The 19,635-nt window shown below is 31.4% G+C and overlaps 3 protein-coding genes across 4 annotated transcripts; 2 read left to right on the forward strand and 1 right to left on the reverse strand.

The window, feature by feature from the left end:
* Nucleotides 1-638: 638 nt before the first annotated feature.
* On the reverse strand, nucleotides 639-14,997 carry LOC124422012 (dynein axonemal intermediate chain 3-like). Of its 2 annotated transcripts, none has more exons than XM_046957872.1 (2): nucleotides 14,859-14,997; nucleotides 639-3,752 (listed from the first exon to the last, which is right to left on the reverse strand). In XM_046957872.1, the coding sequence occupies exon 2, from the start codon at nucleotides 3,672-3,674 to the stop codon at nucleotides 810-812; it is 2,865 nt and encodes a 954-aa protein (XP_046813828.1). In that variant the 5' UTR covers nucleotides 3,675-3,752; nucleotides 14,859-14,997; the 3' UTR covers nucleotides 639-809. The 2 variants fall into 2 exon arrangements, 1 of the variants encoding a protein (XP_046813828.1); XR_006941781.1 differs by lacking the exon at nucleotides 639-3,752 and adding an exon at nucleotides 5,953-9,019 and having other exon boundaries at nucleotides 14,859-14,994.
* Nucleotides 14,998-16,068: 1,071 nt separating this feature from the next.
* LOC124422021 (NADH dehydrogenase [ubiquinone] 1 alpha subcomplex subunit 13) lies at nucleotides 16,069-16,933 on the forward strand. The gene is made up of 3 exons (XM_046957895.1): nucleotides 16,069-16,259; nucleotides 16,338-16,488; nucleotides 16,646-16,933. The coding sequence occupies exons 1-3, from the start codon at nucleotides 16,160-16,162 to the stop codon at nucleotides 16,851-16,853; spliced, it is 459 nt and encodes a 152-aa protein (XP_046813851.1). The 5' UTR covers nucleotides 16,069-16,159; the 3' UTR covers nucleotides 16,854-16,933.
* A 150-nt stretch (nucleotides 16,934-17,083) lies between these two features.
* Nucleotides 17,084-19,575, forward strand: LOC124422015 (ATP-dependent DNA helicase PIF1). The gene has a single exon (XM_046957884.1). The coding sequence runs from the start codon at nucleotides 17,716-17,718 to the stop codon at nucleotides 19,573-19,575; it is 1,860 nt and encodes a 619-aa protein (XP_046813840.1). The 5' UTR covers nucleotides 17,084-17,715.
* Nucleotides 19,576-19,635: the final 60 nt, after the last annotated feature.

Below are 19,635 nucleotides of genomic sequence, written 5' to 3' on the forward strand. Positions count from 1 at the left end.
TGGAGAGAGTGTTTCATGCTACGGAAAAACATTGGGAATTGCGCCTATACTTAACTTGCAAATTATCACATTGAAATGTATTAAATTTATATCCTATTATAAAATATGCTTCAATAATATTATATATTGTATAATAAAACTTGTTTATATAAAAAATATATAGTTACTGTCACCCTGTATATCTAATATATATCTAATATTATATACTTATATATTTATATACATACACCACCAGCGATATTCGAAGCAATATATGGAGCATTAGATACTGAACTCCAAAGGGAAAGCTGAGCGATAAAAGCGATCATATAAAGTACCGCTTCCACCGATGTATTTAACAGCTCCTAAAAAATTAATATACTTTTGAGTATATAAAAATAAAAAAATAATTATTTTTCTAATCTTAACATCATTAATATTTTTAATAGAAATCTTTTATTTCTTAATATTTGATAATGCTTACCGTTAATATCCAATTGATGGGAATTTTAAGTGCTTCCCGTATCGAGAGAAGATAAACGAAACACCACAAAAGTGTAGCAATAAAAGATGTCGTTGCAACGAATAGAAACCAATGGGATGCACCCACTAATGCCGGCGAAACACATGCCATACATATTATTCCAAGACCCTAGAAACATAATACATTGTTAGATGATTCAGATATTTTATATTTTTATACCATATTATTAATAAGTTTTAAATAAAATGATCTCGGATTTAATTACTGAAAAATTGTAAAAATAAAAAAAATGAAAGGAAATCGTTAAAATCGTTGTTAACATTAGCACTTTTTCGTTTATATTTAATTATGAAATAGTTTGTTCAAGTTTTTCAGCTAATATTTTTCGAACTTCGTCTCTGATATTACAATATTGTTGGATATATTGTTCTATATTTGTCTCAACTTCTTCTTCTACTTCATTTACTTTCTCGTCAAGAATTTTAGTTGTTCGTTGAAAAGAATTCGATATTTCAGGAATTTGAAGGGCTATGATATCTTCGTAAGATTTTTTACAAAGATTAACTTCCTTCTCAATTTTTTGCGATTTCAAACGTTTTTCTTGCTGTAAACGAACCAACGGTAATTTTCGTCTTTCCAATTCTTCAGGAACAAATCCTTTTTTATTCAAGAGAACGTCTCTCATCCGCTTTTGTTCCTTTAATTTCCAAATGGTTTCTTTCGATTTTGGTGCGCTCCGTGCCTTTTTATCGGCCTCTAATTTTAATCTCCTTTCTTGTTCTCTCTGAAGATTTTCCTTAGCTTCTTTCAATTTTCTCTTTCGTTCCTGATCCTCTTTCTCCAATCTTTTCGCTATCACAGTCGGATCGTTCTTAAGAAATTCGCTTTGCCAGCTTGAAAAGATCTTCTTTCTTTTAACTTCTCTCCATACGAATTCCTCAAACCAATCCATTCTTTCATCATCGTCTAAATACTTAGCTGGTTCTTTAAACACACGAAAGATACCTCTGTGATCACCAATTCCAATCAGGCCAGGTGATTCTTTTGTTTTCTTCCAAAAAGATAATACAGTTAATGGTCCATCCGAAATATTTCTGATAAAAACAGGTTCTCCAGTTCTTCGTTTGATATCCCACATTTCTAATTCACCATCATATCTGCCCATCAAAAAGACACCAGGTTGACAGCTCCAACAACAAGCAGTATAAATAACCTTGGATCTTCTCCAGAAAATCGGTGATTCCAAATAATTTTCATTCCACATAGCAAAAACATGTCCACCCATCGTTAGAATAACGTCCAACAGACGATGACATCGAATGATTTCGATAACGGGACCATCGTGAGCAAAGGAACGATCGAGGAAGTTACACTTCTCAGTACTTGACGGCTCCGCATCGAACATCTGGCCTTTCCAGGTGCAACGCACCAATTCCCCTTCCCCGGTACCCAACCATAATCTCCTAGTATACTCTTCTTCCTTCCTATCGGACTCGTTGACCTTTCGATGAGCATTGTTACACTCTTCCTGTAAGCTTTCCGAGGAAATGGAGACGCAGAGAAGCGTGAAATTATGAGAATTGTTCGGTATTGATATAGATAATCGATATGTTTCTTTTAAGATATCGTTGGACAAATTCAATGATAAATCAAGGGTCCAAATGATGATGATACCACCTATTGCAATTGTCATAAATTGACAAGTGTTAACGTCATTTAAAGATTTCATCAATTTTCCATTTGGTTCTATCTGAAATTTGGCTGGAATCCATCTGATTTTTCGAATTGGCAACCGATGAGAAGAATCTTCTTTCGATGTTGCTGTCACATTTACAACAAATATGTCTTGTTGATCGAGTAATGCTTTGGATTTGTTATTATTATTCATAATACTACCAGAGTTGATTATATGAGATGGTATATACCAAATAACTAGCTGACCATTTTCACAACCTGCAATAACTATGTTTTCTTGTGACGGACAAAAGGAAATGCAATGAACATCTTCGTTAGATCGTAAATACGATTGTGGTCTAAGGGTATCGGACAATGACCAGAGTAACGCACCTGGATTGGAATTCAATGTAGGAATTATGTTAGATAATCCAATGTAAGAAACAACTACGAAATTCATTACCTTTGGATGCCAAGAAATATCAGAAATAGTATTACCTTTAATGGCCTTTAAATCTATAAAAAATTGATACTCGCCACGGATTGGTATTTCTATGGATTTGATCGTTTTGTTGTCGTCTTTACTCAAACTTTTAATATCATCTACATAAAGATTTACAACAGCGTTGTATTTGATCTCATCGATCATTCGTTGAGAATGTTCTTCCAAAAATATTTCAATGGGTTCCTTTTCTCTGCTAATTTCTGTTTCACTCCCTTTCTCCTTCTTTTCTTCTAATTCCTCTTTATTATCGATACTTTGTTCAGTTTCGTCGCAAGATTTCTCAACGTTTTCAAAATCCTTCAGATCAGGTAATTTACCGTTTAAAGTGTCCTCGTATACGTACTGAGTACAAGCATTTCTAGGATTTTTGGGATATGTTTGAACATAGCTTTCTCGAAGTTGTAGATGTGTCTGAGTTTCACGAGAAACTAGAAGCTTATTAATGTTATCGAAGGTTTCATTGATAGGTATCAAATCGATGTAACTATCCCTGCATCCTTCAGAATCTCTATCAGAAAGTTGACGATCTAAGCCTAATAAAGTCGTTGGAAGATTAATCTCTATTTCGTACAATTCTCTTGTGTTTTCAGCTGAACTTTCCAAATCATCCTCACTGCCTAACGATTTCCAAAATTTTGGAATCTTTTCTATCTGTTGACGAATACCATTTAGAATAGCTTTTGAAATGTTTTTATTTCTTTGGACAATAGCATCTCTTGCCTCTTCCGTAAGACAGATTACAAATTCATCAGAACTCAGTTCAATCGAATTGTAACCAAATAAAAAACTTGTTCCATTGTAAGCAGAGATTTTTTCTCTGTAAGCTCCCAAACAAGATCCTATTTCATGGGAAAGCTTTAAAACGTCGTCCCGAGGAACGTATATCCATGGGTATTCCAAAAAGACATACTCGCCGACTATACAGCACAGTTTTCTTTGAGTTTCGGGATCGAGGCACACGCGTTCCACATCTTTGATATTTTCGTCGAGCAACGTCCACCCAGTCGGGTACTTAACCCGTTTTCTTAACATCGTTTTCGTTTGTGCGATTACGTGCTACTGGTAGGACCAAACAAACCAACAACTGTTTTTCCGTTGGTTTCTTTGCAACTATCGACCAAACATCGTTTAAATTTATTAGCTAGAGAATATAACACTCTAATATTATGAAACTCAAACATTTTATGTATGTCAAACAAATTTTGTATGTTTCTAAAAAAATTCTGCTTTTAATAAAAATTAATAATTAAAAAATTAAATGAATTAAATAGACTTTTTAATTTGGAGGCCTGTTCAAAATGAATTCTTTATTTATTCGTGGAATGTACCAGATGTTCAAATATAAACATTCTTGTCAAGTATCGATGAATTATGAATAAATCATTCTAAATAAAATTGAAAAAATATTTATAAATTGTAAATACAATTGTTTTAATATTCTCGACGATTTATTAAAATAAACTTATTGGAGATCGAAGGATAAGTGATCTGTCATATTTACACGTACATAGCTATGATAGGAACGTGGAACAGTGAACGGGTACGAAAGCACGAAGGATCGAAACGTTGAAACGGCAAAGGAAGAATTTCACTTTCACCGCTTGAAAACGTCGTCGACCCTGATAAACACCCAGTCGAGAATTCTCTCTCTCTCTCTCTCTCTCTCTCTCTCTCTATATATATATATATATATATATATATATATATATATATATATATATAACAAATGATTATGAAATCGTATGGTATATTAACTAGGCAATTACATTCTTATTAATCTTAAATAATTATCAAAAAGATACAATCGATCGATTCTTTTCATATTTTCAAGCATATCAAACAAATACCGTCAAGCTATTATGTAATCCCTAAAACCAATACTATTTAAAGTTAATATTTTACATAATCAAGACTTTATATTTCGTGATATAAATTAAGAAATACGATTCTTACAAGTAATCGATGTCAATAATACGAAATAAATTCACTAAAAAATAGGAACACAAATGTTTTTCCTTTTTCAATTAGTTAGCTATTATGATAATAATCAAAATTAAATTATAATCAGAATCAGAATGTGCTAATTTCTGATATTTGCACAATGAATTATTTCTTTATAATTTGCCGAAGTTTAATAACGTGTATATATATATATATATATATATATATATATATATATATATCCTATAGAATAGTAGATTTATTTCATTGCTTACTATTCACATATCATCATTGATCGTAATAATATTAACATACAAATATCCACATCCTAACGTCGCCTACTTAAGCTTACGTTCGTGGAATTGATTAGACACAATCTGGAATGTTAAAAACTGAATAATTCTTTTTTCAATATGGTCATCATGCATATCATGAAATCTGAAAAAACTTACAAAATCTTATAGAACTTTTATATACTCTTTTTTTTTCTCTGATCACACTTTTTTATTTTTATATCAGAAATCGATGACTTTAGAATTTGATCACGCACGGCAACGTGTTTTAACCGAGCGGGCGTCGAACCGGTTTTATCGAAGTAATTTCGAATGTGCATTCAATAAATAGAAAAATATTACAGTCCTGTTAGCGATGAAATATTTGTAATATTACGACTCATATATATATATATATATATATATATATATATATATATATATTGTGTTATGCACTTGCATGACCACAAAAAGAAAAAGGATTGTTACCGAATTATATATAGACCGTGAAATGAGATAATAGTTAGCTACACACGTCGCGTCGGTTGGACAAGAAATTTTAACGACCTAGATGCATACGATTACTCGTGAGTTATCGTTTTAACATAGTTCAAAATACAATTTTTATGCATCCTACATTTTTTACTTTATATTCGTAAAGAGAAAACGGACAACAAGTAAATACGTAATAGAAATAACAAATAAAACGATGACCTTATTATTCAAATTACTGTAATTTAAATTTCAATGTATATAATTAAATTATCCAATAAATATGAATACACAATTATAAATATCGTTTATTTCAATTCATATCGTCTATTTTATTTCGAAATTCGGTATCTTCGTCATACTTTTCTTGAATTTATGAATGATCATAGTTCAATGACTTAATTTGAAAGCAAAAGTAATCTACTTAAAATGTATTCTTATCAATGACGTAAAATAATAATAAATAACTTTAAAATGTAGAAGAAAAAAAGTAAAACAGGTTACAAGGAGGAAGTCGTCTCTCCTCATGTTGGTACTACAATTTTGTTCTACCTCATTAATGCAGTGTCTTACTATGGGACGAGCAGTGACATTAGGGATTCAAATTAGCGGAGCGTATCGAAACGTATCGATAAACTCTAATGGCTCGTCGCAAACGACAAAGTAAGAAACAGGGAGGTGAATTGTCTTTCCGACGAGCAAACAAATAGCTCCTACAACTTTCTAGAAGGATGTTGATAATTACGATCACAATTATATTACATAGCTTTGATTAAATGTGAGATCTTATCTTATTTGTTTTTTTCTTTTGCTTTTTCCTTTTTGTTTTTTGTCGATATCGAACAATATTTAGAAAGAAAATATTTAAGATATTATAAAAATAATCTCTTCTCTTATCTCATTGTTTTCTTTCAAAATGATTTCCCGCGGATCACGCGATAAAAATTTGAATTGATCTTTTGATGAATTATCGAGTTCAATATTAATGATAATACTTATCGTTAAAAGAAAGAATTATTATAAGTATAATAAGAAATAATAAGAAATAATATAACTCTGAATAGAAGTATGAGGAAAACATTTTACAAAACCATGCAATGATTCTCAATCGAGGTACTCCGTGAGTGAACAGTGACGTAAGTGCTTTCTTAAAACAGTGATGACTCGACTCGTATCTTATGTTATCGCAACGTTCTTAAAATAATACTTAGAGGGGAAAAAATGGGGTCATTTCCTTTGCAATAAAAATACATGATCTATAACTAAAAGATATTGTTGACATTAGAATATTTTATTTTATTAATAGAATTTAAAGGAAACGTTCGAGAGAAGAAAGGTGTGTCTTATCATCGAAAGAATTTTAAGAATTTCTTTTGTAATCAGTCGCTGAAATCATACTCATAAAAAGTATTGTGTACATTGATCATCAAAGTTAAAGTCATTTTCTTCTTCGTCTTTCTTCGTTCGTACTGGCTTCTCGCCAAGCATCTAGCTGTTAAATAGCTGCTATTTCGTTCGAAAATCGAAACTAGACGAAAGTCGATTTTTTGAACGGCAAACATGTAAATATATCGAATTTACATAATTCTTCTTTATATATTTAAAATTGTCAACGTTATTCATATATAAAAAAAAAATAAGATAATATTACAACTTTAGAAAGTCGAGTCCGAAGACAATACTGACCATTCGCAATTTTCTCTAACACACTTTACCTATGACGTAATTCACTTATCTTCTTTTCTACAATTGCCTTACAAAAAACATAAAAATGAACTAAAATAAAATACAATTTCAAAAGCCTCAAAAAATGTTTATAAGAACATAGAAATTGTTTTTGTATTATCGTCTCGTATTATCGTATCATTTCAAATTCAATTCTATTTTGACTTGTCAGTTTCTGTTAATTTCTCTATCCTAATTGATATATACATATCGATAATTTCATATACTATGAAAAATAGTTACATTGCAAGCCGCAGACGAGGCGCGGCACTGCCTTCTGCATAAACGGCTTGTTAACAATTATACTGATGCATAACTTGTTACACAGCAAGCAATATATTCGTTCCTAGGATATAATGTAGTAACAAGTATCACACTCAATGCGTCTGACTCTTGCTCCCATTTGGGAATTTATATAGTAACATAACACAATGAAACGAGTACCTCCGCAATAAGTGTAATTGCGCAATCTAACTAGCTAGCTGTTGGGCGTCTCATCTAGCGTGGGGCGATCACGATTCGCGATAACACTCGAGTAGTTGACCTACATGTGCTAGACGTTTCTCAGATGAGTCTAACTTCGATTTCGACTATCCTAAGATGAGTAATCATTCATATAAGTGTCTAAATTTAAACATGTGAATAATTAACCGATCAATTTGATTTAATAAAAAAATAAATGAATTATTGTATGTTACTAAATGTTTAAATATTTAATTTTTTGCCAATTCGAGTGATATTTTTATCACAAATGAGAATTGATTAAGATAGTGTGAAATACGCGATTATCTATATTAGGAATGGGCAACTGGCGACTCGCAAATCGCAGCTGATTCCTTTTCTTCCTACTTTTTCATTATAATAAGCTGGGAAGAGACGATTCTCACTGTTTGACACCGCCTTGCCTCGTAAACTGCATGGCTCGTGCTTTTAACAAGGTGCATATAGCGGTAAGTAATGAACTCAAATAGTGGGGGAAGAACGAATTGATTGATGATAAAGACCGTGTGACTCGTGACGAAGAAGTTGCCCACCCCTGACCTAGTCCAACACAAATCTTTTTAGTCGATTGAATATATTGAAAAATGTTCGTTCATCTAGTACATCGAACAATCCCGTTTTTTCTTACTCAAAATAACAAATCAAAACAATTGAAATCGTTAAGTTTGTGAATTTCCATGAAAGTCGGAAGGTTTCTCGAAAGCCTAATCAGATTGCATTGGTTTCTTAGTAAAGCAGGGAAGAGGACAAGTTTACGAGGCACTTTGCTTATCTATGATTTCATTATACAGTAAATAATGACTTTCTATAGAAATAGAAAGTAACACGAATTTTCAGAAAATAGTAACTTATCAAAAATTTATGATCTATAATAATATAACGCCGTTATAAAATAATATTTATCTCGTAAAAGACTAATCAAAGGGTCCTTTGATTTCGTCAACCATCCTATTTTCTTTTTTTTTTATTTTAGTGTTTGTTCCAATGTAACGCATAAATGAGTCCAACCAATCCAAGCGTAAAACGAAGTTCATTGATCCCTGTCTGTTGATTTTATTTTAAGTAAATGAACGAATCGTCACTTTCTTACAATTAACAAAAATATAAATCTAAAGCACAAATCGAAGTTATCTTTACGATTTTTACACCAAAAATTTATGATTAATTTACGATTAAGAGCAGTTTTTATTGATTAATCGTACAACAATCGATTTAAAATGTAAAAATAAAACGATGCACGCCGATTTCGTTGAACGTTGCAGGTGTACACATGCTTTTTTAATACGGTACTTCGGTGACCATTTGTATCTACTTCAACGGGAAGTGTTTCGTTACAGTGCACAGGATAGACGTTAAGAGGCGAGACCGGAAACGATAAGGCCGGTCGATGAGCGAACTTTCTTATTATTAACACAATGCAGCATTACATGTTTACGTCATAACGTCCTGTAAAAATAAAAAGAAGAAAAATAATGCTCGGCAAGACGTAGGAAAAAGCAACATTATATATTCAAACCTATATTTGGGATCGTTTAATATTTGAAACGTTATAAGGCTATAGATAAAACGTGACAATGACGTATGTGCATAATAGAAACATAAAATATTATATTCAAATGTAAAAATAAATTGTCATTTCACGCGAATGCAACTATAATAATTATTCTAGTTCAAAGATTCAATAAATCACGAGAAAAAGTGTATAATTATGAAAGCGACAATAATAATGAACAGCATTCATGTTCATAAATATTCTTTCAAGAATATTTCAACACTATTTTTATCAATATAGCAAGTATTAAATAAAAGCAAACATTCTATGAGTATTACGATACTAAAAAAGAAAAAGAAAAAGTAAGGCTTATCGATTTGTGTACAGAAAGAACAGTCATCTTTCCTTCGACGAATACACATCAATAATTTCCTACCCACAAGAAAAAATACAAATGGAGTTATCCATGTAATAGATTTAAAGTCAAATGAAAATTAAATAAAAAAATAATCCAGTAAGAATTAATTCGAAGTAATTACATCGATCTCAAAGTCTAATTATATGTTCGAAATGACTGGAGCATTATAGTGAATGATGATTTGATGTATATTGTTTCAGTATATTTTTGTTGATCTTCGAACTATGACACTAAAATAAAAACTATTAAATGACATATGTGATATAGAAATAATGGTACGTTAATAGAATATTCCTCATGTTAAACCGACTCTGGGTAAATCGATATGTAGTTTAGTACTAAGAATACTATGTAGACTCATAAGACTCATAAGACTATATACGTAGACTCATAAGAAAAGATTGCTTGACGGAAGAAATCAAAAACAATCGATTAAATTGAGTCAGGCACGTGGGCCAAGTAACCGGTATGCCGGCTAGGTATGCTACGCAGTAGCGGTAGATTCGTCGAGGAAAAGAAGCAACGTGGCCAAAGAGAAGCCAAGGACGGCTTGAATTGTTAATGAGTCGTTTCGATACCGTTGCTACGACGGACATCAGGGCCAACGTGGCGAACGCCGCCAATACGGCCTCAAGCAACGTACGAGTCTTTGTATACGACAGAACACACACACTGACTAGGAGATACCGATGCTCCTGGAGTATGTAGGACGCCACGTATAGTACGTCATCGAGATGATCATGTATGGTCATCGAACGAGCCAACCTAATCGAACGAGTCGGTATCTAAATCCACCCAAAGTTCTCTTCTTTTTCTTCCTCTTTCTCCCCTCCCTCTTCACCTCTCTCAAATTTCTGATTCCCCTTCTCCAGCATTACTCCATCAAGATTTTCGTTGATCATAGCCACAAGTGATTGCGAGTAATAGGAACCGGTCCAACCGGTATATCTAACTAATTCCACCAATGGAATACATGAATTCGGATTACGACGTTGCAGGAATGTCAGTTGACTTCAAGACGAACTTTTTGACTGGGAAGACAGTTTTTATGGCTAAAGAAATAACTCTCTTGAACTTTTATTTATCTATCTTTGATGAATATTTGATGTTCCAATCTCGAGGTAGCAGATACACACTCCTGAAAAAATTATCGATTGATAGTAAAGAATCATCAATGACGTTATGGTCAGGTAGGCTTTTCTGGATTGTGGCATCTCAAGGTCTCCAATCTTTATTATTTACTTAATCGATATCTAACATGATATTTTGTATTCCTTATCTAAAGTTTATACAATGTAATAATTATTCTTCAATGATAAATATTAACGATAAGGAAGAGAAAGAATCATTATTCAAATGATCTTTTGTCGTGTGGACTCCATCGTGAAGTGGATTTTAAATAAGACGCAACCCAATTTTCGAAACTCGTGCCCCGAAGAACGTTGAGACTTGTAACTATTTTACATCGGTATTCCTAAAAGCGTTCCTTTCATCTCACGTTCCATTTCTTGACCCTTTCACCATTACGAATACATATTAGCATGTCTAACGTGATTGTCGCGATAATTTCTTTCGAGAAAATGGCGTATCGCCTTTGTGCTAAAGGCAAAATTATTGTCACGTTATAATACCGTAAGACGAAGCGTGTTCAATGCACGTTGATGACTTTCTAGATAAGGAAAATAAAATTTAAAAAAAGAAAAATAATTCAGCTTCTCGCTAACTACTTCGCAAAATTATATACATATATGTATATATTATATATATGTGTGTGTGCGTGCGTATGTGTGTGTGTGTATACGATTAACGAAATGAAACGTTCCTGGTTTCGATCGTTATCTTTTTCTGTTAAAATAGAAATTAAAACTAGAGCGATGAAACAACGAAACAATATTTCATTTCTATCCTGCACGATAGGTAATTCGACCTACAACGCACGTCAAATCACTCATATATACACGCAACGTATATTTATCCTAGACAATCGTCTAGGACGAAGGTCGAATTGTTTTGACGGGTGATCTCGTCGAGACCAAGGTTATTCCCTCTAGTTATAGCTATTGATATCGATACTATAAATTAGCCTTCTTTAGATTCAATTGTAACGATAGCAGAGACATTTTCTTAGCATGTGAATAATTTCTAAGAAAAAAAAGGAAAAGAAGAAGAAAAATTACGGAACAATAAACACGAGTTCGTTCAGATATCATTTTTCTTGAGGATGAAATCACATTTCTAAGATATCTTCAAAGTAAGTTTTAAAAACGCTGATCGTCGTAAATATTATATATACATATCAGTACTGAACTCGACTCTTGGCGCAGAATCAATGACGAAGTTCTACGAATGTAATTCAAGACAAAACAAGTATGGCAGCAGAAAAAAACGTGCTGCTGTCCCTGAAAAAAGCAATCTTTTCTTGTGTCTATCTATTTGTCTGTCTGTCTCTCTCTCTATCTTATTCCAAGCATATCATAATTATTATCATGATCATATATAATCGTTACTTATTATCAATGACGAGCAATTAAATGAATTGACAACTTTTTTTCTATCTGTGAATTGTCCTGTTACATCCTACCTATGTATGTTAAATTTTTCCAACGCAACATAATCTTTTTGTTTGGAGTTAAGAACGTGCGTAGTATGTTTACTCGTTTAGGTCACGAAGTCATAAAGTATCTCCAGCAGTGCTCGAGTATTTTTTTACACAAGACAGTTTTCTTCTATTATATTTCTTAAGTTGAATGAATATTACTTCGTCTTATCTTTAAATTTTCTTATCAAATTCTAATCTACACATAGGTTAGTGTTCAGTAAAATTAAAAGTTGGCATTAATAAAATACATCACAGAAAAAGTAAACAGCTGGTAGACTTGAACGCCAGCCAAATAACATTTATTATCTCTATTATGAGTACTATTACAGAATAGACAGACAAAGAGAGAAAGAGAGAGAGAAAGAGAGAGAGAGAGAGAGAGAGAGAGAGAGAAAGAGAAAGAGAATAAAACGTATCTTGTTACTCTTGTTACCTTTAATACACGGTAATATTAAAGACATCTTTATTAACGTGACTACCTGCTGTTTTTCAAATAATTCCATATGAAATATATAGTTCGTTTACGTTGTCGCAAACGAGAATGAGAACAAAATTAAATTATCAAAGATTACTGAATACAAGTTATCCAGCTTTTATTTTTTATTATTTTTATTTTTTATTATTTTTATTATTTTTATTATTTTTATTATTTATTTTTTATTATTTAAAATTTGTTATTATTCTCATTTATTAAAAAGTATTAGGTGGGCTGACCGGTGTCACGCGTATATACACTCGACCTTTTCTTTCGAATTGATGAATATACTCTATCTCAACGTTAAATAATCAAAACTACCTCTATTAACCCTTGAGGGATCTTTGAAATCATTTTATTGAAAAGTAACAACGTTTCGTTTTAATTCATATCGATGAATACCGATGAAAAATGTTAAAGAAGCACTTGTTTCAATATATGTCGATAAACTTTAGTGAACCATCAATTGCATCAATGCTCCGGCACTTGCTTCGGCACTTTTCAACATAAAATGTAAACAGCATGATCATTCTGCGTGACATTCAAATGGTTAAGTTTAATTTTAAACAATAGGCTCTCATAAGTTCTTATAAGCTGAGAATAACTAAAACAATAGCTCTCTCATAGCTTAGTGTCCATCGAAGCTTGGTGATCTAACAACGTTGAAACGAGATAAGACATCTTCTATGAAAAGAAAAAAAAGAATAAAGAATCGAAGCTTAGAGTATTAACTAATGCAATTTCGTAAACAGAAGCCTTTCCCCTCTCATCATAGCTAGACGCTTTGCTAACCGTTCCGTAAGAAGATTACCGTTACACGGTTATGCTGTTGCAGGTTCAACATCACGGTGTAAACCGCTCGAATCTCCTCCGCCCATGGTCGTTCATCATACTTCTCTCAGAGAATATTACAGTTAAATTATATCGACGAGTTGATATCTCTTTAACGGTACATAGTTTAATAATTGTAACTTCTTAATACTTTCAATATTTGAAAATCAGATAAGATTGCTTATGTCTTAAAAGTAATCTTATGCGAAAATACTTTGTCATTTAGATCATAATTTCAAGGTCGCATAATAAATGAAATATTACGTCGAGAATAATTCTGAATTAGATATAAATAAAAAAAAAAAATGCTAATGAACTATTTGCTAAATTATTTTTGTCCACGTCACGATGACGTAGTGAAATCAATGTGCTAACTTTATCATGAATAAAAAATCATAATTTTGCATCGTACGGTATACATGCTGAGAGTTATCTTCTATAAAGCACCAGACATGATAATTTACATGCAACGGTACGCAGAACCTATTCAACCATTGCTATAACCGCTATTAATTGACAGTTATCAAAAGGTAAGAATGCATTTTTATTTCAAAGATAATTGTGTTCATCGAAATATCTGAAAATGAGAGATAGTACGTTCAATAAAAAAAGAATGATAAAAAAGCTAATTTTTTAGATCGTTTGAAAGAATCGTTCATGCGGAAAAATAATAATCGATTAAAAAAATCGATTATAACAAATCAATAATAAGAAATACGTAAATAATTCTAAATTCAAATGTTTAATTTTCGATGATGAATATAATACACAGTAAACATTATTTTCTGAAAGTATATAGAATGCATAAAGAACGAAATGCGTAATACTGTTCTGAACAAGAGATGACGCGTGTGCGCATTAAGTTACATAATATTATTCACCTTCTTCGTATGAAATCCTTCGAAGGAAATGAATGTTCAATTTTATTCAAGCTACCCGCGTCATGATTATGCGCATGCGTTCTTAGATAATAAAGAAGCAATTTATTCGAAAATATCTCGGGGATAAAAATTTCTATCTTTTTTCGTCTAGCTTGTTGATGAATTGGCCGAGTTCCAAGATAAAACAATTGTATTGACAAAATGACGAGAAACTTCAAAGATGTCTACCTAGACCGATCTAACATTTAATATACAAAAGAAAATGAAATGAATTAAAATTTCGAAGGAAAAAGAAAGAAAAACAAATATGCTTCGTATCTAAGATCTTAGATAACACAATTATTCCCTTTATACAATATGTAAACATCGTAGAGCGTGATTCTACGTAATTTTGTTACGATCGAGCTAATATTTATTTAAAAAGCGTTTCACTTAGTAAATATACCGATGCTTATCTAGATATTCATAAAGAAATATTCAAGTTTGCTATATCAGAAACTAAATTTATAAAAACTTAAATATTACGATTCAATAAGTTAACATCGAACTTAAAAGGAAAATATTAGAAGAATATAACAGTTATTCTTACCAATTGTACGAGTTTTATGATACCAGGTATGGTTCTGAAATAGGGCACATTGAGCCTTATGCCAGCCAGAGGGCTAGGTTGACCTGGTTCCGTCTTTACAGTAGGCACCTGTCGTGGATTGTTACTCGTGTTGTTGCTGGAATTGTCCACGGTCACTACGGTCTCCGACATCATGTTACGCCGCTTATCGCGCGTGTTTCACCTTTCGTTTATTTCGATCAACAACGCGCCTTGTGTTCGGTTTCCTTGCTAAAGAAAAGTTCCTTTGATAGAACGACTCAAAAAGATTCACGAGAAAAGTCGAAAAAGAAAGGTCAAAGAAGAAAGAAGAAGAAACAAAATAATAGAGAACTGATACGTCCCAAAAGTCGAACGAACAAACACCTGTTGGTTTAAATACGGCCTTTACGGTGGCCTCACCGCTTCAACACTACGACGTAATCAACGACAGAACCGCTATACCCCCACCAATGTTTCTATTGCATCCCCACTCTTCTAACTTCCTTCTACCTCCATACCGATTTATCACTCTCAATCGGACGTATATGCGTGACTCGTAAGGAAATACATTTCTACTACGTTTCTACTCCTACATCGTCTCTCTCTCTCTCTCTCTCTCTCTCTCTCTCTCTCTCTCTCTCTTTCTATATATATATATATATATATATATATATATATATATATACATATATATGTTCCTTATTTTTTTACCATTATTATTTTCATATATACAAAAATGTATTTTTAAGAGTGATAAAAGTAATGATTAATGGAAAATTTTATATATATACATTTAAATATATAGATATAAGAAAAATTTTTTTATGATACAGAGTACGATCTAGCACAAGTATTTAATATATTTTAATAAATATAGACGATTGACGAAAAAAAAGGAAAATAAAATATTATCGAAAAGATAATATAAGAATATCTATGCGATATTCACGTCTATTGAATACTTTCTCCGATTTGAAAATGGCGCCACTTATGATCCTAGTGACTTTACATTTCTCTATTTCAAATTGTTAATTATTTTATCATAAATGAGTTTCATAATAATTGTCATTTATTTTATATTAAATAACATGAAAAGAACAAAACGAATTTATTAATATTATTACATTTTTTATTAGATAGTGTTTGTAGGTCAGAGATAGTAACTAGATCGATATAGTGTTCATTTTTTCACTAAATCTAGTGACTTTGTAAGCAAAAAAAAATCAAAGGTTTCAGACGTTACGTCGTAGTTCAATTTTAATGGACTCGTGATTAAAGATAGGATATATCGAAAGAGAAATATGAGTACTGCTACGAAAGGCTTTACTCAAGACTTGCCTCCGAAAGAGGGTTATCGTCCTATTACAACAGAACGTGTACCTTTGCGTACTCTTCTTGGAGGTAATGCTTGGCCTTTTTTACAAGTGCTATCTTATAATATCCGATATTAGAAAAAAACTATAATTAAATATTTTTTAGGACGGGCTGCTTTAGGTTTATGTTTAGTTACTACCGTGGTGGGGCATTACATATATTTCATAGAATGGAAAAGGATAAAGAAAGAAATGATTGAAATGAGAAGTGCTCAATTTGCAATACAACCTATTTTACTAGCTGAAAGAGATCGAACGTAAGTTCATTAGTTTTAATTAAATTTTAAAAAATAAAATATTTCGTTTAAATTAACATACGTGTACGTACCAAATAAGATTAACAATTTTACTATATGATATACTGAATGATTTTTTATTAATTGGAATAATAATTGTCAACATTGAAATGTTCAGATTCTTGAAACAAGTCAAGCGTAATATCGCAGAAGAAAAAGAGCTGATGAAGAATTATCCTGAATGGAAAGTGGGTACATATAAGGGAGAACCGATATATAAAACAGTACCGGAAGATGAATTTATTGAACCAGATCATATCGAATACTTTATACATTCACATCCACGTGATTTGGAAGCCCAGAATTACTTGAAACTAATGTCATAAAAATAATTATTGATATATTTAATGAAAATAGTAATCTATTAAGATAGAGATTAAATAAATATATATGCAGAAACAACGCACATAGCCTTAAAAGATTTCATATCTATATGTACCTCTAACATGATTATTACAGTCTTATTGTTTTTTTGTCTAAGATAAAGTAGCAAACAACTAACATTGTTTTTTGAACTATATATGCCTCATCATAGTAAGTAATTAATTGATATAAAATACTTCAAAAATATAATACACAAATACAACTTCTATATGTACATAATTCTTTTATTTATCTAAAATACATATTGCTATAATTTTTTAATGAAATATAAATACTATCATGCCTTTTACAGAATCACGCACTTTAACTATCAAATATAGATTTTATTAATAATATAAATTATTTGAATAGAAAGAAATATATAAAATAAGATATACGATTAATAATTTTTAACGAGCTCCACGCAATTTAGATCGTATACAATAATTAAATAATAAAGGAACTTTATATCTCGATATTGACTTTCTGCCTGAATAGTATTTTCCAACGTCGACAATAGATGACGTCTAGTTATTCTCTTATTGGTCATTATGTTGCTTGTTATCTTAACGCCATCTAAGGAACATAGAATAAATTTTGAAGGTCATCTACATGTGTATATTATTCCTCGTACATCATTCCTTTCCTTGAAAGCGCGGGTTTTATTAAGTTTGACTTATTAGAAAAGTTAGAAATATTTGAACTTTCTCTTTAATATTTAAATATAAATGTTGATCTCAAATTATAATCTATAAAGCTGATAAACATATAACGTAAGGATTGTATTAAGTTTAATTTAAAGGTTATAAAGAAGTATAAAAAGTGATGGATTTAGACAGTTATACATTATCTTGTACTGTGATAGTGGAATGGCTTGATAGATATGGATCTATTGTTAGAAAAATAAATCATAGATCTGCGTCTTTGCGTTTGATTCGAGACAATTTACGAGAAATGATTATAGAAATACGTGCAGATAAAGCAAATGTAACAACGAAGTTAACATTAAAAAACATTTCTGTATTCAATAAATTTATGAATGAGGGTAAAGCATCTATCAAATTTCAAGAAGAAAACTGTACCCTTTTCTTATCTAATGCTCCCTCTGCTTCGTTGATAAATTTCTTGAAAACAATATTTATTAAAATGACGGGACAAGTCAAGAAATCGTCAGATAAATCGTTGAAAGAAAAATTGTTATCGAATATACCATTAAGTGGTATTCAAGAAATTAGTCCAGCAACGAGTACAGAAATTAATAAAGCAAAGGAAAAAGCTGTTGCTATATCCCGTGCAACAGTTACTACTCCATCACCTAGTGCTATAAAGAAACGAAAACGTTCCAGTGATCATACCTCTAAATTACCTATAGCCAAGAAATTATATGAGAATCCAACTATAGGAGATATGACAGAAGAACAAAATAAAATTTTAAGTGCTGTACTTAATGGAAAAAATGTATTCTTTACTGGTAGTGCAGGCACTGGCAAATCATTTTTATTAAAGAAAATAATAGCAGCATTACCACCGGATGTAACTATAGCTACAGCCAGCACAGGTGTTGCTGCTTGTCATATTGGAGGAGTTACTTTGCATCAATTTGCAGGAATTGGAATTGGAAGTGGAACTTTAGAAAGATCTTTACAACTAGCCTCCCGTTCTTCTTCAGCTGCAGTATGGAGAAAAACAAAACACTTAATCATCGATGAAATTTCTATGGTAGATGCAGAATTTTTTGATAAATTAGAAGCAGTTGCAAGGTACATACGTAAGACTGAAAGACCTTTTGGTGGTATACAACTGATTCTATGTGGAGATTTTTTCCAATTACCACCTGTATCCAAAAGAGATGAAAAAGTAAAATTCTGCTTTCAAAGTGAGGCATGGGAAAAATGTGTTCATTTTAATTTTGAATTAAAAATAGTACATAGACAAAAAGATCCAGAGTTTATAGAGATTTTAAATAATATTAGAATAGGAAGAGTTACAGAAACTATTTCTAATACTCTTAAGGCTACGGCAAAACAAAATATTGAAAGTAATGGAATTCTGGCAACTAGATTATGTTCTCATATAAATGAGGCTGATGAAATCAATAACTTTCAATTGAATGAATTAAAAGGAGAAAGTAAAATTTATATAGCACAAGACTCTGATCAAATGATGAGCAGAACATTAGATCAACAATTGCCTGTATCTGGCAAATTAATTTTAAAAGTTGGTGCTCAAGTTATGTTATTGAAAAATATTAACATTTCAAATGGTTTAGTGAATGGAGCTAGAGGAATAGTTATTAAGTTTGTAGATGATTTACCAGTAATTCAACTTAGATCAGGGAATATTTATCAAACCAAAATGGAAAAATGGTCTATAAGAACTGTATCAGGTGCTACTGTACATAGAAAACAAATTCCATTAAAATTGGCATGGGCTTTTTCGATACATAAAAGTCAAGGTTTAACTTTGGATTGTGTAGAAATGTGTCTCTCTAGAGTTTTTGATGCTGGTCAATCTTATGTTGCGCTCTCAAGAGCACAAAGTTTGCAGTCATTACGCATTTTAGATTTCAATAGTCAACAAGTATGGGCTAATACTACTGTACTTGAATTTTATAAGAAATTTAGAAGAAATTTATATGAAATGGAAGCGATTCCTATAGGGAAAAAAGCTAAAATTAGTAAGTAATTTTATAAGAATAAAATATTTTAATAAATAGACTAAAAATTACTTAATAATTTGATAAAT

This window comes from Vespa crabro, chromosome 2, assembly GCF_910589235.1.
Source record: "Vespa crabro chromosome 2, iyVesCrab1.2, whole genome shotgun sequence".
NCBI lineage: Eukaryota > Metazoa > Arthropoda > Insecta > Hymenoptera > Vespidae > Vespa > Vespa crabro.